The 26,931-nt window shown below is 42.4% G+C and overlaps 4 protein-coding genes across 9 annotated transcripts in view; 2 read left to right on the forward strand and 2 right to left on the reverse strand.

The window, feature by feature from the left end:
- The first annotated feature begins 347 nt into the window (after positions 1-347).
- Positions 348-14,972, forward strand: kif25 (kinesin family member 25). 2 transcript variants are annotated; one of them, XM_066693529.1, is made up of 15 exons: positions 349-653; positions 890-955; positions 6,792-6,896; positions 7,204-7,342; positions 7,662-7,765; positions 7,874-7,962; positions 9,595-9,634; positions 10,450-10,517; positions 11,028-11,102; positions 11,639-11,782; positions 11,904-12,080; positions 12,411-12,565; positions 13,259-13,444; positions 13,582-13,737; positions 14,098-14,971. In XM_066693529.1, the coding sequence occupies exons 1-15, from the start codon at positions 585-587 to the stop codon at positions 14,247-14,249; spliced, it is 1,725 nt and encodes a 574-aa protein (XP_066549626.1). In that variant the 5' UTR covers positions 349-584; the 3' UTR covers positions 14,250-14,971. The 2 variants fall into 2 exon arrangements, with proteins under 2 accessions (XP_066549701.1, XP_066549626.1); XM_066693604.1 differs by lacking the exon at positions 890-955 and having other exon boundaries at positions 348-653; positions 14,098-14,972.
- On the reverse strand, positions 3,005-5,645 carry LOC136715951 (uncharacterized). Its single transcript, XM_066693413.1, has 9 exons — positions 5,216-5,645; positions 5,022-5,137; positions 4,894-4,937; positions 4,632-4,806; positions 4,427-4,532; positions 4,234-4,319; positions 4,066-4,151; positions 3,180-3,957; positions 3,005-3,091 (listed from the first exon to the last, which is right to left on the reverse strand). Exons 1-8 carry the CDS (start codon positions 5,609-5,611, stop codon positions 3,191-3,193), a joined length of 1,776 nt encoding a protein of 591 aa, XP_066549510.1. The 5' UTR covers positions 5,612-5,645; the 3' UTR covers positions 3,005-3,091; positions 3,180-3,190.
- Positions 14,973-16,074: 1,102 nt separating the features above from the next.
- hebp2 (heme binding protein 2) lies at positions 16,075-22,878 on the forward strand. The gene is made up of 5 exons (XM_066693966.1): positions 16,075-16,368; positions 16,903-16,984; positions 17,409-17,544; positions 17,779-17,959; positions 22,304-22,878. Exons 2-5 carry the CDS (start codon positions 16,910-16,912, stop codon positions 22,485-22,487), a joined length of 576 nt encoding a protein of 191 aa, XP_066550063.1. The 5' UTR covers positions 16,075-16,368; positions 16,903-16,909; the 3' UTR covers positions 22,488-22,878.
- A 592-nt stretch (positions 22,879-23,470) lies between these two features.
- Positions 23,471-26,931, reverse strand: part of nhsl1b (NHS-like 1b) — a 92,752-nt gene continuing 89,291 nt past the window's right edge. For all 5 annotated transcript variants that reach the window (XM_066693877.1, XM_066693717.1, XM_066693800.1 and 2 more), the window contains one exon: positions 23,471-25,729. In XM_066693877.1, the coding sequence (XP_066549974.1) occupies positions 25,030-25,729 (700 nt within the window). In that variant the 3' untranslated portion in view covers positions 23,471-25,029. The remainder of the gene's footprint in view (positions 25,730-26,931) is intronic.

A 26,931-nucleotide genomic window follows, 5' to 3' on the forward strand; every position in this document is an offset into this window, starting at 1 on the left:
AAATATTGAAAGCTATGCTCAGCCATACCTGTTTCGCTGATAAAACTACAATAAACTAGTCTTAGGGAAACAGAAGTAAGGAGGATTAAATCTCTAATATATTTATGTAAAGTGAGAATTACCTCCAAAACTATCCCAGAACACTTGCAATTAAAATTTGAACCATACAATTGCCTCCCATGGTTTTAGTTGGGACAAAAGCGCAGCCTCATTGACCCATAATATACCCACTCATTATTTTACCACTCTGAATGTGGCACAGCATGATGTAATTATATAATTCCTAACAGTTGGTTGTTTTACAGCCTTATAATATTAACTATTATTATAAGCCAAACTTTTGTTATAATAAAGGAATGTAGTTCTTGTCTGAACAGTCTCCCAAAGCTGACCTATCGTTGAGAATGCCTTGGAACCAATCAAATCGCACGTTTCTGTAGTCTGGTTACGTATCGTACGTCAATCACGCCATGGCTTTGACAAGCAGTGATCCAGTCAAAACAGACTGACGTGCAACAAGTGTGCGCAGGCTGTCGCGACGCCGCAGAAGCAGCTCTTTATGTTTCTTGTTGTTGAATGTAAAAATGCCCGTCTTCATCCACCCGGAGCAGACTGTTGCCCGCCATGCTTTCCTGCTGCAGCAGAAACTCCGGGTACGTGTCGACTGACCTGCTTTTAAAACCAAACACGACAGCGGTGCCAGTCAGTGACAATGGGATGCGTGTGCGCTTAACAGGGGCGGTGCAGAGGATTCATTTATTTACGACTAAACCACTAAAATGGCGTTGTTTTACGGTATACTGATACCGTTATTTAATTCTAACTTAATGGGTGGTGATAAGCGGATGAGTCTATAGTGATATATTTAGTTTATCTTGTTCTTTTCCAGAGTAAAGAAGAAAGGATTATTGAGCTTGAGACGGAAAATGCTCTTCTTCACCTGAAACTGGCTGAGGTGCGATTTCTCTATGAGGGGCAGTTCCTTTAAAACATTACAAATGGTATTATGTACCAAAGTGGCTATATCATATAGTACAAACATATCAATCATATACCAAAGTGGATACGTCATACAGCAGAAAATATTTACATAAGAAAGTTTATATAACATTGCAAAAAAACATTGTATAATGATCATAGACCACAAAAATGTCCTCCAGCTTAAATAAAATGGGTACAAAAGCATTGAACCAATATACCACTGACCCGACTGATTTACAGTGGGGACCCATCCTGCACAAACATGCCAAAATAAGAGCAAAACACAAGATATACAATAAACACAAAATGTGAAACTGAGGGATAAGTGGGTGGTTCTGATTCGGTTGTACTTAAAACATGGAGTTTTTCCCTTTTCAATTGAAAATGGTGAATGCTGTTGGCTGTTTTGTTGAAACATGAAAATGTAGCCTGCTTCTGTAATTGTATATTTATTACCTTTTTACTCATAGAGATGGTGGCTTGTCAACATCCTCTGTGAGGAGCAACCTGTCGTAATAAAACATTTAGCCATCTGAATATGACTATTAAATATGTTCAAACAGTTCACAGGAATACATCAAATTGCTATACATAGACATGTACAATAAGAATACTATTCTACCCTGATGCCAATTGAGACACAATAATGACCCCAGAAATAGTCTTGCAGTTAAAATTAACTCCATGATGCACAAATGAAGTTGACAATTATTGCATTAACATAAATTGTTGTACCCTTTTGTTGTTGGAAACTGGCTAGTGGGAGTTTAAGGGGGGAAAGAGAAAAAGCAGCAAGAGATTTTATAGTGTTTCACACAGGGAGAGGGAGGGAACCTATATGGTCCAAACTGCAACTTGCTTTGAAGGTTTGTACATCTGTTAACCAATTAATCTGAAAGGAGGACGTGTATGGTTATCCTATATGAAGCCTCCTCTGTAGCCAATGACCACACATAGCAAGTTTGCCTCCTTTGAGAAAATGGGGATGTGAAATCCCAAACACCACTTGGAATATAAATAGACAGCCTGTACAGTTTTTGGATACCCCTGTATTGAAGAAGGAAGTCACACATTGATTGGAACACATTAAGAACATATCAGATATATTACTATGCTTAGATTTGCTGAATATCTTAAAACAACCTGACATTGGGATAAATGTTTTTACAAAAATGCAGTAAAATGCCCACTGGGTGGCAGCAATAGGCAGGGGGCTTAATATTTAAATCTCTACTACTTGTATGGTGTATGCATGGTTGCATTTTCTAGGCAATCACACCAGTAGTGCATGCCCCATTAGGCATTATTAAGATAATGATCGGGGAAAACACTGTAGACTGTTTTAATAAATGTAGGTCTATCTTTCAAAATTGACTGCTTGTTAGGGTAGTTGAAATCACAATGGTTTATGTTTGTTAAAATTACCCTTACTAATTTTCCCCATTTTAAAATAATGGGATTTACCCATATTAGCGGAACAAATTCTTAATTCCAAGCACTTTATGAATCAGGTCTCCGTAATGTTACACATACATGGTCTTAATATACAGTCATGCCAAAAGGCAATGCAACTCCTGCATTAAAGCATTTGCCAGCACTTCAAGAGTAACGGTCACAAAGAACATCCATCTTTGCTAGTCTGCAGGTGTTTGCATCCACCATTACTACAACTCAATATCACTGGAGTTCAAGTAATAGTATTCCCTCTCATGCATTAGTCAAATAAAGTCCAAAACAGGAGTGTCATAGAATGATGTGACAATACCATGAAACGTGTTAGATAGAACTGTGCTCCTTTGCCTCTCATTAGGCATCATGCATGTATGAGAGGTTGCCATCATAATTGTAAGCTACACCCACATGTATAGGCAGCAGTTTAACCTTTCCCCATCAATGGATGAATCTGTACCACAACCCATTGAATTCACATCCAATCAATCCTAATGTGGATGTCACATTGGCCTTCATAGAACATCTTAAGCAAGAGCTTGGTTGAAGCAATACAAGAACCATTTACACACAATTGAGCTCAAAACACAGCTTTATTGATTTTCTGAACACATTCATCATGGCCCCCCACAACATGGGAGCAGACAAGCCCCCCTCATTCCTGTGAAGAAAGCACATAAGCCACATTACTGAATATCCACAAGAGAAGGTCTCCACCTTGTATAGAGTAACACCAGACCAGAGATTACCTTAGAGCAGGTCATGGTTGGGAGTGAAGGGAAAGGTCCCCCTGGACATCAGGGATCTGTGCAGCTTTGGAAACGTTACTTGTAGAACCCTCCAGCTCCAATGAGGGAGCTTCAGTCTCAGCCACTTCCAGCATGGAGACCTTGGTACCAGATGCTTCCCTTGGATTATCCACCAGGCTTGCATCATTGGAGAACGGGTGGTCAATGGCCTCATCCAGGGAGTCTGCCACTGGTTCATCAGCAGATTCATCCTCATCAGCCTGCCACCCCTCCTCTTCCTCATCATCCCACCTTGCGCTGTTCTCTTCATCCAGTCTTTGCTCTTCATCCTCTTCATGCTGCCCCTCCTCATCTGGCCTTTGCTCTTCATCCCACTCCACTCCATGGTCTTCATCCTCCTCATCTGGCCTTTGCTCTTCTTCATCCCACCCCACTCCATGGTCTTCATCATCATCATCATCATCCTCCTCCTCCTCCTCCTCCTCCTCCTCCTCCTCCTCCTCCTCCTCCTCCTCCTCCTCCTCCTCCTCCTCCTCCTCCTCCTCCTCCTCCGGCCTTCGCGCTTCATCCCACCCTGCACCATCCTCCTCCTCATAATCCTTGCCAAATTCACTGTCATGGTCATTCTCATCTTCCTCCTCATAGGCCCCATTATACTCATCCTGCTGGTAGGCATCACCTCCTTTAACCTGAAACCAGAGGAGGTCACCATCCCTGGCAGAAGCAGTCCTCCTTGCAGTGCCTTCCTTGATCAATATGGGGCCAGTGCTCCAAAGATCTAGAAGACAGATGCATTTAGAATTTGGGGAGGAGGAAAAGGGTTTGACAAAGGGCACAGCATCCTCATGTGCTGGTAAAGCCCAACAGACATCCTAGTCAACTGTACCTGTAGTTACGGAGGTCAGGAGTGGGGCAGTACAGTTGGAGTCACAGCAGTCACAGACACCATCCACAAGCTCAAGGGCTTCCCATCTAGAGAGGAGAGAAGGTGAATCTGGGGAGAAGCCAGAAGCATAGGGAGTATGGGGGTCAGGGCCAAGAGAAGCAGGCTTACCTTTGCTTTGTGGTGTCAAAGTTGCAAGATTTTGTATGCAATGTTGTTCCCTGGATGCCGAGGAACAGGACACAGTGGATATAGATCTTGGAGAGGAGGGAGGAATAAGGAGGTTAGACCAGCTCATGGAGAGAAGGACAGGTTCAGAGTGGAGGAAAAACCAACATCCCACATACACCAGCTGGAATACTACCTTGGACACAAGATTGAGCTCCCTTGCATCAACAGCAAAGTTGATGACACCATCTGCTCTGGGTGGATGAAACTTGGAACTGGCTCCCAGCTTGTGGTTCATGCAGCTGGTGACAGAACAGGTCAATACAGGAGTTGCCTGCATTATGGTCCACCTTAAATGGCCTACCACAATCTACACCAGTCCATGTGTGATCAGGTCTTACCCATAGTGGTCGATGATCATGTACTTGGGGAATGATTGAGGGTATTCAGACAGTGTTGCATAACAGGAGCCAATGAACAGCTGCTCTCCTTCAGCTTTTGGATACCCCCTGGCCTGGAAGTGGAGGAGCTCACCAGTGCTGTACACATTGGTCAGGGAGCTTGCGGTCCAGGCAGCTGCAAAGAGATTCTGGATTAGGCCCAAAAATGGTCTGGTCCCAGAAGTAGTAGCGATTTACAAGGAAGACAATTGAAGATACGTACAATTCATGAGCTGAAGGCTGAACACATCCCCATCATATGCATCTCTGCAAATGACAGAAGGCCATCAGTGAAGATGCCACACAACATGGTCTGCATGCAGTAGAGGGATCTGGAGACACTAGGCTTACCTCTCATAGCTACATTCAATTTCAACATTGATGCGGGGTACCCCACCCTCTTTCTGAGCTCTCAGACTGGGAACATAGTACAGGATGGTTCTGTAGATAGTATACCCGGGGATGATCTAGAGAGAGAATTCCACAAGTCAGATCAAACCATGAACCATTATGGGGGTTTGTCAAGGCCATCAAGTTAGCATTACCAGTCTCTGGCTGTCACAGTCCTGAAGGTTGTAGCTGAACAGCAGGTCACCAGTGATCAAATCCACACTGTTATTGCCACAGATTGAACCCAGTGTTAGCCGAGCATCCTGGAAACCAAAGCCATACAAGTTCTTTTTGACTCGCACAACCCAATCAGTCTCTCCACACATCACAGAAACATCCTGACGAGGCTGTGCACCAGACCTCCGATCAGAATCATCTGCCATTAGGCTGGAATCAGGCCTCATAGACCGAGAGACCACACTTGGATCATCAGATGGCTCATCTAAGAGCACCTCACTCTGCTGAGGAGAGTCCTCTTGAAAGTCTCCACTGGAAAAGATTGAAAAGGCCCATGTCCCTGCAAAACAGAGACAAAACACAACAACCCTCATTGCTACACACAACCAACAACACAGCCCAACTGTAGAGAAAGCAATGAAACCCAATAACTTTGGGACAGGATTTTCCCCATTTTATAGGAGGGGAAATCAACCCTTCATGTGGTCATAGGTCGCACTAATTTACCACTCGTTATTGTTTTCTGGTGTGTTCTGGTTTTGCCTGGCAAATGAATAGCTGAGGATTAACGATGGGATGATTTCAGGTGGAAAATAAGTGTTCATGAAAGGCACGGCAACTGACTGCTGCAATTTTGATGACCCTAGGCTTGGCTCAGCTGTTTCCCCACCAATAGGTTATTAACAGCTGCTAATGGAGAAATTGTTCTCATGTGACAATGTCTAAAGGTGTACAGATCACCAGCAGAGTACAGCCAGTTGAAGCAATATCAGTTGTATCTCCTTTATTGCACTCAATCAACGTAGTACAGAGATCTCAGAAATGTATTGTTTTTTGCTGAGACAAGCTCTCACTAACATATTTAAATGAGTGAATTAGTCAGGATTAGCATGCTGTGAAACAGCTATACAACCTCTTTAGAGCTTTGCAGGATCTGGTTAGCAGACCACTGAATCAGTCATATGATTAAAGAATCTGGAGGAAAAAACACTGATTGTTACCCCATTCTGCTTAATCAATTGAGGAACTTCAGTCCTTCTGCAGGAGAACGTACTGTTCCTGAGCCAATTTGTTCTTGCTCCATTCCACTCTCAAATGTGTGTGTGTGTGTGGTATCAATCAACTGGAATTTGTATATTGTTTTCTGGTTTCTCCAAGTTCATCTGTTAATGAAACTTGGACAATATATCATTGATATGTATAATTTAAATAACAGTATTATTAAAATGAAAAAGATACATTTAAATGGGAGACGTGATGACTTTTGACTTCAAATGTGTGACAGTGTCAATTTATAATTACATAAAAAGTGCATTGCATAATTGAGTATAAAAAGCTTATCACAAGCACTAAATAACAATGCATTTGTTATTAGTATTATTGTCTTAATAATTCATTATAAATAATGAAAAAGGTTAATTATATAATGAATAATAATAATAATAATAATAATAATAATAATAATAATAATAATAATCGTATGACTATTATTATTGTTAATCATTATAGTTTGACATGGAAGGTCTTTTTTTAACATGACTATGGTGTCCCCAGTGGTATGGGCATATTTGCAGAAAGACAGAAGAGAGAGTTCCTACTGGTCAACAGGAACAACAACGTCTTCACCCCGTCCTGGTGAATCTTCTAACAGAAGTTCACGTAAGAGAAATACACATATTACCCTTCAGTTTATTGTTTAACCAAACTGTAAAAAGATTATATATGTAGACAAATCATGTCACTCAATTAAACATGATGTTACACACAATTTCAGAAGTTTATGTTTCATTGTTATTTCCAGCCCATTTTAATGATTGATTACCCTAGGAAAGGATTTGAGGATTTACTCTCAATCGATCAAAATTAAATGCAAATGGATTGAGGCCAATACAGTGGGGTGCAATACAGTACTATTTTATGTGCCTGGATATTGATCTTAAAATAAAAGAAAATGTCTGTATTTCAGGTTTTAAGACAAAACCTTGCAGATCTGTATTCTGCATATGTTGGATTCTCCAGTGAACTTGAACAGCAGAGCAGAGGCTTCCTTGAGCAAGTGAACTCTGTCTGCTGCAGCATCCAGGACCGCAGCGTTGATGTGCGCAGTGAGTCTGGGAGATGAGCAAGATGAAACATGCACTTTATTGAAGTAGTAAAAAATAAAATGTAAGAATGTAACATGATGTTAAAAATAATTTTTGAAGCTTAATTTCATGCCAGAATATAAATACATGTATTATGTATATGTGCATATAGGCAAGAGTTGACCCACTTCATGATTGGAGAAGGAGAAGTATACAACAAGGTTATCAAATCTGCCCACTCCGCTTACTATCCAATTTATATGTTTTTTAGACGTGTACTTAGACGTGGCAAATTGACATTGTCGTGGTGAAAATGAAAGATGCAATTTCTAACCCTCAGACCTCCAGGCTCAAGTTGTGGATCTGGAAAAGTCCTTACATGAAGAGAAGGAAAGGTACAAGAATGAGAAGCAGAGAAGGAAAGTTCTTCATAATACCCTGATTGTAAGTGCGTTTATTCCTGTGTGGTTCTGGTGCCTCGGAGTGTAATCCAGGGCAGAGTTTGATAACTTCCTCCTTGTGTTTTTTAAAATCTTTTTTCTCTCTCAACAGGAGCTCCGAGGGAACATCAGAGTGCACTGTCGCGTGCGCCCACTGCTGCATTTAGACGCTGGACTCTGCGATACAGATGTGTTGCCAAGGTAAAACATTTTTCAGTTGTTTCAGATTTGATAACCTTGTCGTATACTTCTCCTTCTTCCATCATGGTTAAACATACACTACTGGTCAAAAGATTTATAACACCCCCATTTTTCCAGTTAGTATTGAAATGTAAGCAGTTTAAGTCCAGTGAATAACCTGAAATGGTACAAAGGTAAGCAGTGAACTGCCAGAGGTTTAAAAAAAGTTTAGGTTACCAAAAACTGAAAAATAATGTACATTTCAGAGTTATACACTGTGTTACTACACCCTCTTAAGCATTATTTGGCAGTGTTATGCGCAGCTCCTGTGCATAGAAGTGACACTGTATTCCTACAATGCGCATCTTTTGAAAGCTTATTCTCTTGGCTACCAGCGCGTTTAATTCTCAAACACATAAGATTTACAGCTTCTGTGTCGCCCGCCGTCATTCAGAGCCCGGGGGGTAAACGCACAGTTTTCTACGGGGGGCGGGGGGGTCAGTAGGTCACAGATCGCTCATTTTCGATCAGATTTCTTTGCAAATAGGTTTTTTTTGTTCAGAACAACCTAACGATTAATCCGGTATGGTGTTCTATCAAACACAGAGAAGTTCAGATCTAATTATGTAAAATCGTTGTGTATTAGTACACTGTAAGCAGAGTTTTCCATCTTGTCATTTTCATTTTCGAGTTCTCTATGGATCTGTGTTGCTTCTACCAAAACATGAATGGTCTTGTTTTGATCAGTAGATTGTCTGGTTCCAGAATATGTCATAATTCTCAATATTTTCTGAGATTCTGTATTCCTACTCAGACCAAGTATCCCCCCACCCCCGCATGTAAGAATACGGAGGTGGGGGGGGGGCGGGTGGTGTATAAAAAACAGATTTCACATTGTTAGAAAGCTGAGAGTCTCAGCTTTCATGGGATACCAAACACTGGGCAAACAACACAACAGTGAAGAGTACACATGGGATTAAAGAGAAGCATGTTTAAGGGTACCACAGGGGTTTGTCAGTTTAAGGGGTTACATTGTGTTAAACAATTTTATCTCCAATTGTTTATTTGTTCTATACTTTAATTTCAGAGTACATTGAAACATTAAACTGCGTAAATTTCAATAAAAACTGGACAAATTGGACAAAACTTTTGACCCGTAGTGTAGGTTGATACTAATATTAACAGCTTTCAGATTTGTGGTGGAATTCTGACATTTGGGCCTATTTAGGCATCTATTGACCACTTTTGACATAAACACAAATCTGATTAAAAATATAGGGGGGAGGGTCAATCCTGGCTTTGTTGAATGCATATATAAATGTACATGATGGCATCTTGTGGAAGTCACATATATGCAGTGTTCTTCAAGTGCATGTTGTAAGCCTGATTTGCCACATACTGTCACATTGTAACATAGACCAATTAGGCATTGCGATATAGATCTGTACAGTCAGATGAAGAAAGTGTGACAATAATTGATGATCGTGGTGATTGATGACCCGACCTATATGTGAGCGCCTTTAATTCCACATATTTCTGCCTTTTATGTCTATATTAATTGGTATACAAGTCTTATACATGATGAAAGCACTACTGTGAGGACATTTTAAACCTGTTACGTCAACTTGATTTTGTTCTGTTTTTCTGATTTAGGTCTACATTGTCAGAGAAAGTGGTCCATGCTGTTAATGAGGTGAGTATCAAATATCAAGAAATGTAACTTTAATCCCCAGTGAGAACAGAACCTGTTGCTTGTGTCTTGTGTATCCTGTGTATCTTGTGTTATCATTGTATTGCTTGGTCAATTACAAATAGTGCTTCAATCATTTGTGAAGCACTATTTCGGTACCATTGTATTTCTGTACTATGGCACATGGTCCTGTCAGAATGCTTTGGACATGTTAAAGACAGACTTATACTTTATTTTACATTTGGGGAGGAATTGGTTCAAAATTTACTTAATGTGGTCTAATACATTTTAGTTGTGGTGTAGATTTTGAAATATTGGTTCGGTTTATAAACTAGCACTTTTTCATTAATTTGCACTCTGTAAAGCAGTAATCAATGAGTATACGGACCTGGACTCTGTGTTTATAGAAATATTATTTCTTTATATACAAATGTCAGTATGTTCTACTTCTTTGGTAACTAATTCTGCAACTGGTTAAAACTGTTTTTTTTTTTTTTTATTAATAATAATAAACTGTGTGGTTTGCAAAAGTACAATTATTTTTTATTTTGGTCACACCCATTGACCGCACGGCTCACACCCATTGCGTTGCCCTGGGTACTTAAGAAACAAATAAATACACTAAATAGCAGTTGAAGTGGCCATTCCAGGGTTTTATGAGCCGCGGAGTCCAGTGTTTTCTGCTACATCAGCACAGTTCATGCTAGGGCCAGTAGCTCATAAAATCTGAAATAGATCAAAGTGTCATGCAAAAGGAGTCTTCATTTCCATCCCTGCCACATGGTAATAGGAGGTGGTGTCCCTCTTCTGTCTTTTAGGACACTGTTGTCGTTGAATGCTCCAGATCTGGCAACCCTCCGATGAATAAAGTGTTTGAATTTGAGAGGTAGGATTATGGGATGTGTGAGTCTCATAATGCTGCCTGTTGATCTAATCCTTGAACGTGTCCCCTGAAAGCTATAGACCTGGCTTGGAAACAGTGATGCTGTACAACTTCCACTTTTAAGACAGTTTCTTCTGTTCTACAGCAGAGGGAGCGAGTCCATTGCTACAAACAAGAATAGGGTATTTAGTTGCATGGATGTTTGTATATGTACAAGATGGTAAAGTACATAATTAGGGTTAACAAGTATGGTACAGGTTGAGCCATATAATTCAGACAACACGGTTTTGAATTTTAACTTGGTCATTGTCGACGGTGACCTGGATTCCCTCTGGGGGAGAGCGCACACCTGCCAGCGTGCTGTTGTGGTTACGTGTACCTGATTCAGGTCAGGTTTCCCTGTTTTGACACATAACAGCGACTCCTGATCAACAGGCATCTGTGAGCCAGCAGTATTATCCGTGAGACCTGCTTTAGTCATTGGTTGCTGTTATTTTTTTGTGTGCTCCACAGGGTGCACGGACCCAATGACTCTCAGAAGACGGTGTTTGAAGACGTCCGCCCCCTGCTCACCTCTCTCCTGGATGGGTAACCGAAGAGCGAAACACCAAGAATGAGTCATTTTTTTAGTTTCAGGGCTGTTACATAAAAAAAAAGAAAAAGACGGTTATACTGTTGAAAATGAGAAACCGATACATGATCGCAGTTACTTTTACAAGTAGAAGTAATAAGCTTCTGATGATTAAAAAAGCCGCCAATGAATGTTGCTTCAATTCCAGCCTTAGTCTTTCCAAGTTCCACTGCCAGTACTGCCATCTTGTTGACCTCTTATTTAATAGTCTTTGATTCACAGACAGGAGAAATCTGAAATATCTAAATGTGAATTATATATCTTTTTAATTTTTAAGGACATTCAAATATTTGAATGGTTACAAACAAGTAAGTGTCATGTAGCCCATTTTGCTTGTTGGGTTTTCAATACCAAAATGAACTCAGAGATTCCAGATATTTCTTTTAGTGATGCCTGAGTTTCAGATTTAGCTTTGTCTCTGTGCGGACCTAAACATAGCAATGTAGCAATGCGGATGTTTATATCGAAAACAATTGCAGCTCTCCTGTTGCAGGTACAATGTGTGCGTAATGGCGTATGGACAGACGGGCAGTGGGAAGTCGTACACGATGATCGGATCCCAAACAGAAGATACCCTCTTGCCAGAGAAGGTGCCACATGAAGGCATTATCCCCAGAGCAACCAGGGAGCTCTTCAGGTACAGGAAACCTGAGAGATCGTCCGGTCTCTTATGTTGAGATTGCTGAACTCTTTTGTGAGGGTAAGAAGCCTCCAAGCATGCCAAGGGCCAAGTTCTTCCCCACTCTTGATTTTTACAGCCTTGTGTCCAAGACACCTCGGGGTAGCCATGACATTGAGCTGTCGGTGCTGGAGGTGTACAACAACGAGGTGTGGGATCTCTTGGCTAGGGATTGTGAGGGGGCAGCTGGAGGGGTGAAGCGTGACGTTGTCTCTACCAACACTGGGACCAGCGAGGTGCCATCCCTGATGCATGAGTGAGTGGGCTTCTGCATCGGAATCAATCGTGATTGCAATGTCAACGTAGTTTTAGTTATTTTTGTTGAAGACCTTCAAATGTGACTGAATTTCGCATGCAGATTAGACCTGATTGATGCATGTTCATCATAAAGACTGGCTAATCGAAATTTGATATCATATTCTTAGCATATCTACCAACACTTCCATAGCTAGATACAGATCCAGTGTCTCCAGAAGTCATTGTGATGATTTAATTCAGTTTGCATGATATTCTTCCTCAGTATCGTTTTTGAACACATGATATTACAGTGAAAATATATGCAGCGTCTTTCTTGGCATGTATGCAGGCGTGTGCAGAGCGCCGAGGAGGCTCTCCGTCTGATTGGCCACGTCTTGCACCTACGAGCAAGAAACTCCACACTGGTCCATGCCGACTCCTCCCGTTCTCACCTGGTCATCACCCTGACGGTCACATCAAAGGGCCCTGATGCTTTGGACCTGGGTAAGAGCATCACACAGAGCTCTACAAATGTGCAGAACAGTTTGGGTTCTCTTTACTACTGACTGACAAAATGCAATTTGAACCATGTTCTCCCTGTCACGGTCTCCCCTGGTTCCACCTTAGTTCACCACCAGAGGTCTCCCTCTCCCGAATACTAGTCTAGTGCTTCTCCTTTCCTTTGCCCAGTCAAACCAGTCTTTCCACATTCTTCCCTACCAGGTGCACCTGTTCTGTCCTCCTCTCCTATCATTGGTCAATCTTTCATTCACCTCGTTCAAACCCTCTCTCCTTCATAGTACTTAAACCCCTCTGTTTCCTCGATTCATTGTGAAGTCTTGCATTCTCTCCTGGATCAATTCTGAGCCTTGTTTCTGGTTTGCATAACTGTGTATTTGACCTTTTGCTACCCTCTCTCGTTTACCCCTTTTGGATCTCCCTACTAGCCTGTTCGCCTGATCGATTGACCTTGGACTGTCCCTGTTAACTCTCTCTCGTTTTGCCCTTATCGGATTATCTGCTCCATATCTAAGCCTGTACTTGGATCCTTTCCTTTGGTCCTTGAGGATGTCACACTCCCTGTCAAACCCATGTTCTGTTATGCAATTCTTGATTAGATAAGTTGGAGGAGAATAGTTTAACAATTGTCTCCGAGTGTTTAGATTAGTTTAAGGTAATAGGTCTTAATATGTTCAGCTCACAGGCTACAGAGCACACAGCAGGGCTGGAGGAGTCAGAGGGGTCGTAGGGGCTCCAGTGGAAGACTGCCAGAGGCTCCCACTGGTATCCCTTGTCCTTCTCCTTGTCCCAGACCTAGCCTGACACAGGCCCCACTCAGGACCAAGCTGCACCTTGTGGATCTTGCAGGCAGTGAATGTGTGGGTGAGTAAGTAAACACACAGAGATCCGGGTGCAGTGACTGTCTGCATTGTAATGCCAAATCCAATTAGCAATGTTTTAAGAACTTCTTACTCACTTCTTTGTGCCGCTGAAATAAAGTGGTGGTGTCTCTCCTGAAGGAATGTCTGGAGTAACTGGGATAGCTCTACGGGAAACATCCTTTATCAACCGCAGTCTGTCAGCTTTGTCGGACGTGCTGGGAGCTCTGTCTGAGCAAAGGCCTCATATCCCCTACCGAAACAGCAAGCTCACCCACTTCCTGCAGGACTGCATCGGTGAGCTCTCTCTAGGACACCTGGGGGTGCTGCCTGTTCCTTGTCTTTTGTGAAAGATTTAATTCACTTAAAGTTGGCACTTTGTTTTAAATTCTGCCTTAAATTGTGACTTATGCAAAAGGGACACTACAGACCCTACAGTCTACATTTTCAGAGCTATGAAACATTTCATTAATGTTGAGGAGTTTCAGAGCATTATAAAAAGAAATTTCAAAATCACAAAAAGAGCTATCTAACAGTATGTACTAGTCCTGGTAAACCCATTCCAGTTAAGATCTGTGATATGAATTATCAATAGATGCTTTCAGGGTTTAAGCATCATTTTGAATGGCATGGTTCTTCCTTTTCTTAATCCTGCAGGGGGGGAGGCTAAACTGCTTGTGATGCTTTGCGTTTCTCCGACCCAGCGGTTCCTGTCCGAATCCCTGCAGTCTCTGGGCTTTGGAACCCGTGCTCGGCAGGTTCAGAAAGAACCATGTCGAAAAAAAAGTGGGGCCACCAAATTAAAATAACCATCTTTGTGTTTTTCAGTGTTCGCATAGTGTAACCAATTCAAGCTGTGTAGCGCTCTGTGCTGTCCTTATATCTGAACTTATGTCTGTGCTGTAACTTTCAATGGCTTGCTTGTTTTATAATATTTGCTTATTTAGATGCTGATAAATGTCAAGTCTATTCTCAAAATCCATTGCACTGCATCGTATAGTATAAAAACTGCCTGCAGGAGACAGGAGACCATCAGGTAGATACAGGGAATTCTGTTTCTATTTATAAATTGTAGATGTAGGTAGATTGTGTAAAACCATCTACATCATATGTAGTACATTCAAAATGTATGTTTATGTTGTGGGATAAACCAAATAAATATGATATGTTAAAGTAAAATAATTCATAATTCATTCAGTAAAATAGTTCATCATCTGTTGGCTAGATGTTGTTTTTCTTTTGGCAGGTGGTCATAATGTTATGGCTGATCGGTGTGGTCAGCCATAGCATTATGACCACCTGCCTAATATTGTGTAGGTCCCAAAACAGCCCTGACCCGTCGAGGCATGGACTCCACTAGACCTCTGAAGGTGTGCTGTGGTATCTGGCACCAAGACGTTAGCAGCAGATCCTTTAATTCCTGTAAGTTGCGAGGTGGGGCCTCCATGGATTGGACTTGTTTTTCCAGCACATCCTATAGATGCTCGATTGGATTGAGATCTGGGGAATTTGGAGGCCAAGTCAACACCTTGAACTCGTGATTCATCAGACCAGGCCACCTTCTTCCATTGCTCCGTGGTCCAGTTCTGATGCTCACGTGCCCATTGTAGGCGCTTTCGGCAGTGGACAGGGGTCAGCATGGGCACCCTGACTGGTCTGCGGCTACGCAGCCCCATACGCAACAAACTGCGATGACCTGTGTGTTCTGACACCTTTCTATCTGAACCAGCATTCACTTTTTCAGCAATTTGAGCTACAGTAGCTCGTCTGTTGGATCGGACCACACGGGCCAGCCTTCGCTCCCCACGTGCATCAATGAGCCTTGGCCGCCCATGACCCTGTCGCCGGTTCACCGCTTTTCCTTCCTTGGACCACTTTTGATAGGTACTGACCACTGCAGACCGGGAACACCCCACAAGAGCTGCAGTTTTGGAGATGCTCTGACCCAGTCGTCTAGCCATCACAATTTGGCCCGTGTCAAAGTCGCTCAGATCCTTACGCTGCCCATTTCTCCTGCTTCTAACACAACTTTATATTTCTACAAAATATAGTGTCTACATTGTTTCATTCAAGTTAAGATGTACATGAATATATCATTGATTAAGTATCTGATATATGTAATGTTAGGAATGCATATCATTGTATTATAATTATATTGTAATAGTTTTCTATAAATGTAGTGTAGAAAGTGATAAAAGCGGCGCACTGGGCGGCTCGGCACTTGTGTGAGCGAAGGCTGCGTTGTCATGGGAATGTAACGCCACATTTACTGCGACGGCATGATGGCGCAGATGTGCGCAGTTCTGCGCAGATCTGCAGAATCCCACCGATCCCATTGGTGGAGCCGCGCAGAACTGGGGACAATTGCGGTACACGAACGCCACTAATGACTGTTCACGGAAATGAATAGTATTGAGTATTGACGTGTGACCGGTACGCAGTGATGCAGCAGCAGTGGACACGGTTGCAGGCGCGCAGCTGTGTGACGATGAGCCTGCAGTCAGTGCTGCGCCGCGCGCTGCACAGCCCGTTTATAACCCCGGCGTTGGCTGACCAATCACAGACGAGTGTTGTTTATTTCCAACCAATAGGAGTCCTGTCGGTGCAATGTGGGCGTGGACTGCAGTGTAGGCTTAAGCTAATAAAACATTTTGGGTTTCACGTGTGGAAAAGTACATATTGATAACCAAAGGTACATCCATACCTAGAATTGACACGTTTTCATAATATTTTAAACAAAGGTGACGAAGCAAACAATAGTTTACATAATATAATATTACATCATTCGGAGTTATACAAGCCATAACAAAGTGACTTACGCAACGAAGAAACTCGCATAAAACCCGCGGGGAGCCCGTCGAGCTCCCTTCAGTGCGCTCAGCAGCAGAGGGGCTCGCCGACAGGCTGCTTCTGCTCAGGTTTGCATTGGTAAGCGTTTTAACCCAACTGCACATGAACTGCCTTATTTGTGCATGTGCTGACTATATGATTGTGTATTTATTGTGATGTTCGAAAAACTGAAGTTTTAAAAGAAAACCGTGTATGTTGACTATAGTTGCACACGAAGAATACATAGAAAGCTAATACAAGACTAATGCAATATAACGTAGCGAGATGCTTCAATTCCAAAGAAATCTGTCAATAATAAACCTTGTAATAATAATAATAATAAACCTCTTTTTCTTCTAAATGGTACTAAGATATTTTGAACTCTGCTATTAACCATATGGACAATATTGTAGTTACCTGCAAAATAGAAAGGATTATTAGCAAGGGCATTTTACAGAAGTATACATTATATAAAGTATACATTACGGTTGCGTGCTTGTTGAGCAGATGTCCGCAGTTCTGCGCAGATTTGCAGAATCCCACGGATCCCATTGGTGGAGCCGCGCAGACCTGCCGCAACTGCGGACATCTGCGCAACACGAACTAACCTTTCCCATCATTTCTTAATACGAGTCCCAGGATGCTGAAGACGATCCAACGAGCCCTGTTCTCCAGTGGACTGCAGGAGCCCAAGTGGAAACCTATTGAAACTACGGTATGTTTGGAGTTCAAAGTCGAAAATGCACCTGCAATGCGATTCCCCTTTTCTTTCAATTATAATATGTATAGTGCCTGTGATTAAAGTTTCGGTCATTTAATTGTCTTAGTTTAATTAGTTAGGGTGATGTTTCAGTGCTTTTAAATAGGTTAGTAGTTGTCCTATTTTATTTCATTTTCTGCAAGTACTGCTGTTTGAGTGTATTTTACAGGTTGCAAAGCACAGAAGTGGGTCTTGGGGTTCAAGCAGGTGAATTTACTGGAGTTATTAGGGAGGCAAGGGGGGAAGGAGAGAGAGAGAGAAGAAGATGAGCAAAGGGGAAAGGATTATATTGTGGTGTGCTTTAAAGTAGTCCCTATCAATCAAAAGTATTTTTTCACAACTTGGTAAAATGAAAAACTTCCTTCGCCTTGCTGTCTAGGCTCAGGATTATGAAATCCGAGAATATGAACAGACGAAGTGGGCGAGCACAGCTGTGAGTGGGATGCAGTACGATGCTGCCCTGAACACAGGATTCATGAGACTCTTCAGATACATTCAAGGGAACAATGAAAAAAGTGAGTAAACATCCTTGTGGTGTGGATATGTGTGTGTGAGTATATAACGCAGATGGGTACGTTTTATCTGTGTGAACACGTGGGCCCAATGCCGTTGGACTGGACAGCAAGACCTCTGCAGTTGGAATCAATTTAAGGATGTGAAGTAGTTCTTGGTGTGTTTTATTATTAAGAAGCCCTAGCGCTCTTTGTTCAGCATTAACACCTCACTGCTCTGTGTGTTGCTTGTGACAGAGGCGAAGATCGAGATGACCGCTCCGGTGACGTGTTTGGTGGACCCTGGCGCGGGGCCCTTCTGTGAGACCACCTTTACCACTTCTTTCTACGTGCCAGAAGAACATCAAGCTGACACACCCAAGCCATCGGACCCTGACGTGTTTATTGAAGACCGGAAGACGCTCACTGTGTTTGTCAGGTGAGAGAATTGCAGCTTGTAAGAATACACTTGTGGCTTGTAACTTCTCAAGTTTCAGAGATTTCTCCCAGTGTTGGGTTTCTGGGTGGATTAATTGGTAAAAGCCACCAAATTGTGCAGTACTTAAACAATCATAATGTGTTCAATTTAACGCATTAGTTCAAAGTAGTCCTTATTCTATCACAGTCAAATTGCAGACTACAAAATACATTTTAAAGGCCATGTTCCCTGAGATCAATTTTATATTTACGTGAAAGTCAACGTAAGACACAAAACATACAGCAAATGCCAGAACAGCTTCAATGCTCTTGGCACAGATTCTGCAAGTCTCTGGACTCTACTGGAGGGATGAACACCATTCTTCCAAAAGATATTCCCTCGTTTGGTGTTTTGATGATGGTGGTGGAGAGCTCTGTCTAACACGTCAGTCCAAAATCTCCCATAGGTGTTCAATTGGGTTGAGATTTGGTGACTGTGAAGGCCACAGCATATGATTCACATCATTTTCATACTCATCACACCATTCAGTGCCCCCTCATGCCCTGTGGATGGGGGCATTGTCATCCTGGAAGAGACCACTCCCATCAGGATAGAAATGTGTCACCACAGGATAAAGGTGATCACTCAGAATAACTTTGTAATGATTTGCAGTGACCCTTCCTTCTAAGGGGACAAGTGGACCCAAACCATGCCAGAAAAATGTCCCCCACAGCATAACAGAGCCTCTGGACCCCCTCACTGTAGGGGTCAAGCAGTCCTGCCATGGCTCCTGCCATTCGTGCCCCAATAATGACTCCTCTTTCAAAGTCGCTTAGATCCTTTCCTCTTGCCATCTGGATCCAAAATCGAGGTCAACTGGTCCTGCTCAGCATTTGTATACATGCCACAGAGCATGATAGGATGTTAATTGCATCATGCAGTACACCTGTTTGGAGGCATCTGCGTTCGTTATGTTCCTCCACTCAATAATTCAGGTTTTTCCTTTGTCACCCGTCTGTATATCATAATATATCATAGGTGAATCTGAATGAACAAAATATAATATGGTTGAACTCTTGGAGTTTAGTTATTTACACTTAAAATGGCATCCTACATGGAGATGAGCTGAGTTAGTGCACAGGGGCAAACTCAAAGTGCTGTATGTGCGCTGCTCAAAGTGTATGAGTTACAAAACCGCAAAAGTCTTTCTTTCAGTATGGGACTTGGCAAATGTATGTGTCCAGCATATTGGCATATTTGCTCCAAAACGAGGTTCAGAATTATTCATACCCTAAACATTCAAATCCAATAAACTTTGGACTGAACTGTTTTTGCAATATCTAACACTGAGCATCTTAGTGTTTTTTTATATGTGTATGTATTTCTCAAAACAATAAATCAATGTACACATGTATTTGCTCAAACAAACGTTTGGTTGCATCAGGTATAAATGAATCTGGAGGGCACTACGTTTCCAGTTAGTATGGTGTGATCTGCTGCTGTGTGGAGATGCACAAATACCAGCAGGTGTGACTGAACTACTATTGATTGTTTTAGACCCTTTACTCTTAAAAATAAAAATATGTTGCGCCAGGCACCAGAGCAGGTTATTGAAGTTTATGAAGAGCCTGCCTGTGAGCGGCTCAGGCTGCAGTACCTCTGCGGCCTCAAACTAAAAATGCGTGAAATAGTAGCCTAATTAACCCAAACTAATGCATGGGGATGTTGATGCTATTGATGAATTCGGGCGTCACAACAGGAGACTTGCATTCACACAGAAACAAACAGCTGATTTCCAGTGGAGATGCGTATTTCTAGCAGCACACACAGCATCCTGTCCGTCTCAATTACACACCTCCACGACATACAGCTCTGTTTGACAGACACCACAAACTGTGTCTGGTTTCCCTGCATAGCGCTGGTGGGTGTGAGGGTTTGAGCTGTTTCGATGTGACTCCGAATCGCGCACTGCAGGTCTCCGCAGTCAAAGCATCCTGGGGAGCCCAGCCCCCCGCAGCGCCACCGGCCATTGCTTAAATACACGTTGTGTGATAGGACAACTATTAGGTTACTGTGTTACAGTATCTTTAGTATTTACTACTTTCAGTATAGTTGTGTCTTTTAATGTTACTGAACACCGGGGTATATTCATCAAGGGGTTCGCATCGATTCCCTATTTCTAACTCTATTTTCTGTATTGAATAAAATAAAATCACCATACAGTTTATTATAAGTAAGTTAAATCAATAGAAAGTTAAATCAATAGCCTATATATACACTCACCTAAAGGATTATTAGGAACACCTGTTCAATTTCTCATTAATGCAATTATCTAACCAACCAATCACATGGCAGTTGCTTCAATGCATTTAGGGGTGTGGTCCTGGTCAAGACAATCTCCTGAACTCCAAACTGAATGTCTGAATGGGAAAGAAAGGTGATTTAAGCAATTTTGAGCGTGGCATGGTTGTTGGTGCCAGACGGGCCGGTCTGAGTATTTCACAATCTGCTCAGTTACTGGGATTTTCACGCACAACCATTTCTAGGGTTTACAAAGAATGGTGTGAAAAGGGAAAAACATCCAGTATGCGGCAGTCCTGTGGGCGAAAATGCCTTGTTGATGCTAGAGGTCAGAGGAGAATGGGCCGACTGATTCAAGCTGATAGAAGAGCAACTTTGACTGAAATAACCACTCGTTACAACCGAGGTATGCAGCAAAGCATTTGTGAAGCCACAACACGTACAACCTTGAGGCGGATGGGCTACAACAGCAGAAGACCCCACCGGGTACCACTCATCTCCACTACAAATAGGAAAAAGAGGCTACAATTTGCACAAGCTCACCAAAATTGGACAGTTGAAGACTGGAAAAATGTTGCCTGGTCTGATGAGTCTCGATTTCTGTTGAGACATTCAGATGGTAGAGTCAGAATTTGGCGTAAACAGAATGAGAACATGGATCCATCATGCCTTGTTACCACTGTGCAGGCTGGTGGTGGTGGTGTAATGGTGTGGGGGATGTTTTCTTGGCACACTTTAGGCCCCTTAGTGCCAATTGGGCATCGTTTAAATGCCACGGCCTACCTGAGCATTGTTTCTGACCATGTCCATCCCTTTATGACCACCATGTACCCATCCTCTGATGGCTACTTCCAGCAGGATAATGCACCATGTCACAAAGGTCGAATCATTTCAAATTGGTTTCTTGAACATGACAATGAGTTCACTGTACTAAACTGGCCCCCACAGTCACCAGATCTCAACCCAATAGAGCATCTTTGGGATGTGGTGGAACGGGAGCTTTGTGCCCTGGATGTGCATCCCACAAATCTCCATCAACTGCAAGATGCTATCCTATCAATATGGGCCAACATTTCTAAAGAATGCTTTCAGCACCTTGTTGAATCAATGCCACGTAGAATTAAGGCAGTTCTGAAGGCGAAAGGGGGTCAAACACAGTATTAGTATGGTGTTCCTAATAATCCTTTAGGTGAGTGTGTGTGTGTGTGTGTGTGTGTGTGTGTGTGTATATATATATATATATATATATATATATATATATATATATATATATTGTCTGGCAAGAGATGAATATATGAATATATAAGAGAGGGTCCCACTCCACCAGTGTTAGATGCCCAGCCTTACACTTTGTTTGGAACCAAACAAAGATGTCTTAACTGTAACTGGTAACAGAAATACCAGTGTCTAAAATACAGTGGAGCAATGCTATTGAATGTGTATGTAGAGCATTAATGTACACTTACATTTAAAATACCCTATAGATGTAGTTAAAAGCATAATATACCAACCATTTGTAACACACGTAATGTGTTTTCTGACTGTGGCCCCCAAAAACATGTAGCTGCATGACTCCCCTGTGCGTTCAGATCGCAGCTACAGACTTCACAGTTCATCTGTCTGTTGTGTCACTGGGACTCCGCAATCTGTAGCACTGCACTGATGCTGGCGAGTGTGTGTGTGTGTGTGTGTGTGTGTGTGTATTCAGTGGCTTAGTAGAAACCTTTAGGAATTCCCTGAGAAGCGTCCTAAAATATTTACATTTACATTATTTGTCATTTAGCAGACACTCTTATCCAGGGCGACTTACATTTGTACCCATTTATACAGCCGGGTGGTTTACTGGAGCAATCTAAGTGAAGTACCTTGCTCAAGGGTACAACAGCAATGTCCCACCCAGGATTTGAACCCACAAGTTCAAGTCCAGAGTCCTAACCACTACTCCACAGTGCTTACAGGTTGCAGTCTTTCATTCTCCAGTTTCCGTGGGGCCGTGGAGAATGTGTAATTGTGTTGTGCAGCCCAGTGTGTATTTCATCACCGACACCTGCTGTTCTGCTCCAGGACTTACGGGGGGTTTTCCAACGAGCAGAAGAGCCGAGAGGAGCTGCTGCAGCTGATCGAGAGTCTGCGGAGAGACGGGCAGCAGTTCGTGGAGGAGCAGTATTACACTGCCGGCTATGACAGCCCCTTCAAGATGCTCAACAGACACAATGAAGTGTGGCTCCTGAAGAAGAGCGCTGCTTGAAGGTCAGATGGAAGTGTGACAGAATTTTCACTGATGTTTTTGCTATGTAATAGTTTTTTTTTTATTAATGGAGGTTTTTTATTGCTGTATCGCAGCTGAAAAATGTTTTACTACAGAAATGAATGCTTACAATAGTGTCTTATTTGTGTGTTTTTGAACCTAGCAAATAATGAAAAAAGGAAATGTATATCTGTGTCAGTAACCTAGATCCATTACAATCTATAGGCATTGTAGTAAAATAAATGCAAAGTTTTTAAGTATAAATATAATTGTAGAAAAGGTTTGCACTCCAAATTGGCACAGGTGCAGGCCAGCAGAAGTGCTGTGCAAAACTTTGGACTACTAATTCTTTTACATTACACTAAATAAAATTATCAATTTGCTTTACATACCTGAGTGTGCAGTTTTCAGTTTCTTTCCTTCAAAATTACACATAGCCCCACACTTTCCCTGTTAAAGTCATCTTGTCTTTGGATTTTATTAATCTGTATTTATTTCTCTGGTAATATTAATTTGTGTTTACCATGACTACACAGATGTCGGAAGGCTTTTCAGAGACAGATTTTCAGCATTTTATTTATGTTTCTGTCCAATGTATCTGAATAACAATTGGGTGACACTAAATAAGTTAAATAATACTTTAAAATCAAATGATTATTCAAACTTAAGTGTTATTTTCTATTTAAATAGCAAAGAGTAATTCCAATCTTCATTTGAACATAAGAAACTTGTTAGGAACAGCAACATAAAGATGCTTATATAGAAACAGAACACACCTACCAGTGCTATAATGTAACATGTTTTACATTAATTGTGTACGATTTAACGATTACGATTTATTTTTTCAAGACTAAAAAGTCAACCAGGCCAGAAAAGTAGCCAGTAGCTGATAAAAGGGTTTGTTCTGTGGGTGAAGTTATCTGTCTGTCTGATGTTTCTGAACGGTGCAGGACATCTTAACAAGAAGTGACAGGAACCCACAGTTGTTTTTTTTTTTAACACGATGCTTTATTACAGAGACAGACACAAACTTGGCAGCCTGGTTGATTTGAAGCTTGTGACGACAGGATCCGATGCTCTACCTTAAACAAAAGGTAGTTTCCCAAATGCTTCTAAACTCACAAAACCTCTCAAGATCAACAGAACTAAAAGGGGTGAACAAAAAAAAATTGCAACATCTTTTCACTATACTAAAATAAATAGTCTACAAAACGTTTCTCCCGCTCTGAAAAATGCTCTAAAAATGTACAAATTCTGGGAAGTATAAAGAAGTCAAAAGTTACATTTTCCTATGTATTTACAAAAAATATATAAAACTGCACAGAAAGGAAAACCAGTGAAAAACAATTAACAGCGTAGTTGTGTTAATTAACAGTGAGAACAAAGTCAGTCTTGCTGTGAAAGTTCTTTGTTACAGTTTCACAGACACAAATGCTACAGGCTAAGTTGTGTTTTACTCTTTGGTAACCAAATGTTAGAGAAAAATAACAGGGCTGTCAGCTTTCAAGTAATTTGTATTATTTCATTCAAATGCATTAGTTTTTCTTAATTAGTAAATTATACCAACACAGCTTTTTTTTTTTTTTTCAAAGAAACAATTAAATTAACTGTAGTGCAAAATCTAAAAACTAAACTATTTAGGTTTTCAAAACCTACAATGAATACACCCTGGCAGTGCTAATGTGTGTTTATTAATTTGCCCCATGCCTTTATTCTGTAGCATTGGGCAATCTTTTATTTGAACCCTTTCAGTTTTTTATATCCTCATGAAAAGCGGCCAAGTCTTACAAAACGTTCCCCAGTCTACATTGGAGGGTAGTCTCGAGTAACTTCATGGAAAAATAGGTGCTATCTGTTAATAGCTAAGGAAAATCACACGTCCTGTGGAGTGTATAAGGAAGCTGTAGTGTAAAGACATAAGGCTAGCTTACATTATTCCTCAGTATATGCGCTGATGCATCCGTTAAGAAAAGTAACATACTTCAAAGAAAAACAAGTGTCGTTATTAGTACAAGCCTTCACTTCTGCACCACTGCAGTCTTCTCTAAAATACACGTTAGTGGTGTACAATCACTCCAGTCCATTTCTCTAACTAGTAGCACCACACCAGCAACAACAATTAAACAAAAAAAAAAAACTATAAAAAAAAAAAAAAACAGCTTGTCACTTCATTTCATCCTCACATGCTGCCTGTTCTGTGTTGTTCGGTTGTTAAAAACGGTATTAAAAATAAGAGGAAACCTAGTCTTGTCTGTTTAAACTGAACCCACCCAACAAAACAAATTAAACAACAGGCTTCTGCTATTGCTGCTTGAAATCATATGTGTATGTATGTATTTGTATACATACACACACATATGTAAGCTGAAGGAAAGTAGCCTTTCACGACAGTCCGGGCACCGCAGAGATCATGTCGGCCGACTCCTCGCTTCATCCTGGGCTGTGGTTTCCGGTCTTGTTGCTGCAGGGAGAGCTGCTCTTCCCTGTGACACGGTACAAGTTCACCCAAATACCCCGAGTTCGAGGGTAATCTCTCCCGCTCTTAACTGTTGCCCTCCTCGCATAAAGTGCCGTTGGAGTCCTGAGCCTGGCAGGGCGAGTCATTGTGGGTCACAGGGGTGGGATCGAGCTGCTCTGCTGTCCTGCGCTCCGGAGACGGCTCCTCCGGCCGGGCCGCCCCGTTGACGTTGGTGGGGTAGCCGGGGTCCGCAGCCTCCGAGTGCTCGCCCTCCTTCTCGCAGATGACCGTCATGGGGCTGCTGGAGATGCGGTTGCGGGCGTTGTACTTGCTGCTGGCGGCCGAGGGGGGGGTGCGGGAGCGGCCGTACTTGGTGCTGGAGAAGGAGGCCGAGGAGAGCCGGGGGAGCAGCCCCTCGCTCCTGGCCCACTCCTCCTGGGATCTCTTGCCCCGGCCGGGGGAGCCACCAGGCCCCGGGCTGTCGGGCATCTCCGCGGCCGAGTCGGAGTTGGACCTCTGGAAGCGCGGGTCGGTGCACCGGAGCATCTCGGTGGCTGACATGCGGAAGCTGGTCTCGGAGCGACTGCCCTTCTTCAGCAGCAGGGCCTTGAAGGTGTCGCTGCTGGTGGCCGACTTGCGGACGCTGCGCTGGATGGAGCCGGGCTGCCGCGACAGAGAGGTCAGGGCTGGGGATCCTCCCGTGGGGGTGACCGGGGGAGACGGGGAGTGGCCTCGGGAACGCTCCTCTTCAGACTCCTTCCTCCCCAGCACTTTCCTTTTGGATCTGGAGCGAGGGACAGAACAATACAGTTACACCTTTCATCCGTGTAAACAACAGACATCTCTCCAATTTTACTTTCGAGCTCAATCCTCAAGCATCACACTGATGATGGAGACCTGAAGTGAGAGGAATTACATAGGAGTTGAAATGTCAAATGATGTGAATAGGAGCTTGCTATAAAAGTATGCAAACAAATTCCATATCCACAGATGAGGCTGCATAGACTTTGAAGCGCATAATAAAAACACTAAGTGTTGGATTAGTGTGTTGTTAAGGATGAACAGACTGAATAACTCCGGTGTCCAGGGTACAGCTCTAATCCTGCACTAGCCAAACACGGGGTCACATGACCAGCCAATCACAAGGTTACTTGCCAGTCTGAGCCACGCTTGCCACGACGTGTTACTGTTCAGCCTGTCTCCCAAACTGCACCCAGACAAGAGGATGGGGGAAAAAGGCAAGCAGTGACAGGATGAAAGAAAAGGAAAAGAGAAGGTGACACTTAAAAATGACAGACAAAGAGCATGACACAGTCATTGGGACTGGGGACAAATAGAAGAGACGCATCATTTAGTGCAGACAAAAAAGTTTTCACAGAGACAAGTCACAGCACATCAACAGTCATGCTAAAATTTGTTCAAAGGCTCAGGTTTAGAGGGATTTGTGGTAAAAATACAATACGATGGTGTTTTAGCATGTCAGCCTGGGTTAGAGACACACGCCAGAGTCCACGGCTAAATACAGAAGCTCTGAAATTACGATACTCTACAGTGAAACGGCCAAGGCACAAGATTCTTGATGGCTTTTAGCACTTTATTCTTTTGTGTTTTCCTGCAGACAATAACGGATACTCAAAATCTTCAAAAGATCATCGTTCTAATTGTTCATACTAGAGAATATTCTCGGCCTGCATTTACTCGGTCCCTCTGGCCCTGTGGACTACAGGAATACAACCAAATACGATCACAGCCCAGTGCTAGACTTGAGTACTTCCAGCAATATACTCTTGTCTTGCATTTCCTTCCTCAAACTTTTTTAACCACCATTCTAGAGCAGTAGTTCTGTAAAAAAACTGTGGTTTCAAGGGCCAATGCACTCCTTTAAAAGGTTTGTATCACAATATGAAGCCTCCAGAACCCCGTGGAGAATTCAGAGAAAAGAAAATAACAAATCCTTTGCAAAAACTGGGAAATACTGAGCCTGCT

Source organism: Amia ocellicauda, chromosome 1, assembly GCF_036373705.1.
Source record: "Amia ocellicauda isolate fAmiCal2 chromosome 1, fAmiCal2.hap1, whole genome shotgun sequence".
Taxonomy (NCBI): domain Eukaryota; kingdom Metazoa; phylum Chordata; class Actinopteri; order Amiiformes; family Amiidae; genus Amia; species Amia ocellicauda.

What these genes read in the sequence shown, in the direction of transcription:
- kif25 (XM_066693529.1), top strand. Translation starts at nt 585, where the DNA reads ATGCCCGTCTTCATCCACCCGGAGCAGACTGTTGCCCGCCATGCTTTC. An exon ending in TTCTTCATAATACCCTGATT is followed by an intron (nt 7,766 to 7,873) that starts GTAAGTGCGTTT and finishes CTCTCTCAACAG; the next exon opens with GAGCTCCGAGGGAACATCAG. An exon ending in CTCACCTCTCTCCTGGATGG is followed by an intron (nt 11,103 to 11,638) that starts GTAACCGAAGAG and finishes CTCCTGTTGCAG; the next exon opens with GTACAATGTGTGCGTAATGG.
- LOC136715951 (XM_066693413.1), bottom strand. Translation starts at nt 5,611, where the DNA reads ATGAGGGTTGTTGTGTTTTGTCTCTGTTTTGCAGGGACATGGGCCTTT. An exon ending in ATTGAATGTAGCTATGAGAG is followed by an intron (nt 4,938 to 5,021) that starts GTAAGCCTAGTG and finishes TGTCATTTGCAG; the next exon opens with AGATGCATATGATGGGGATG. An exon ending in CCTGACCTCCGTAACTACAG is followed by an intron (nt 3,958 to 4,065) that starts GTACAGTTGACT and finishes TCTGTCTTCTAG; the next exon opens with ATCTTTGGAGCACTGGCCCC.
- hebp2 (XM_066693966.1), top strand. Translation starts at nt 16,910, where the DNA reads ATGCTGAAGACGATCCAACGAGCCCTGTTCTCCAGTGGACTGCAGGAG. An exon ending in GGAAACCTATTGAAACTACG is followed by an intron (nt 16,985 to 17,408) that starts GTATGTTTGGAG and finishes CTTGCTGTCTAG; the next exon opens with GCTCAGGATTATGAAATCCG. An exon ending in TCAAGGGAACAATGAAAAAA is followed by an intron (nt 17,545 to 17,778) that starts GTGAGTAAACAT and finishes TGCTTGTGACAG; the next exon opens with AGGCGAAGATCGAGATGACC.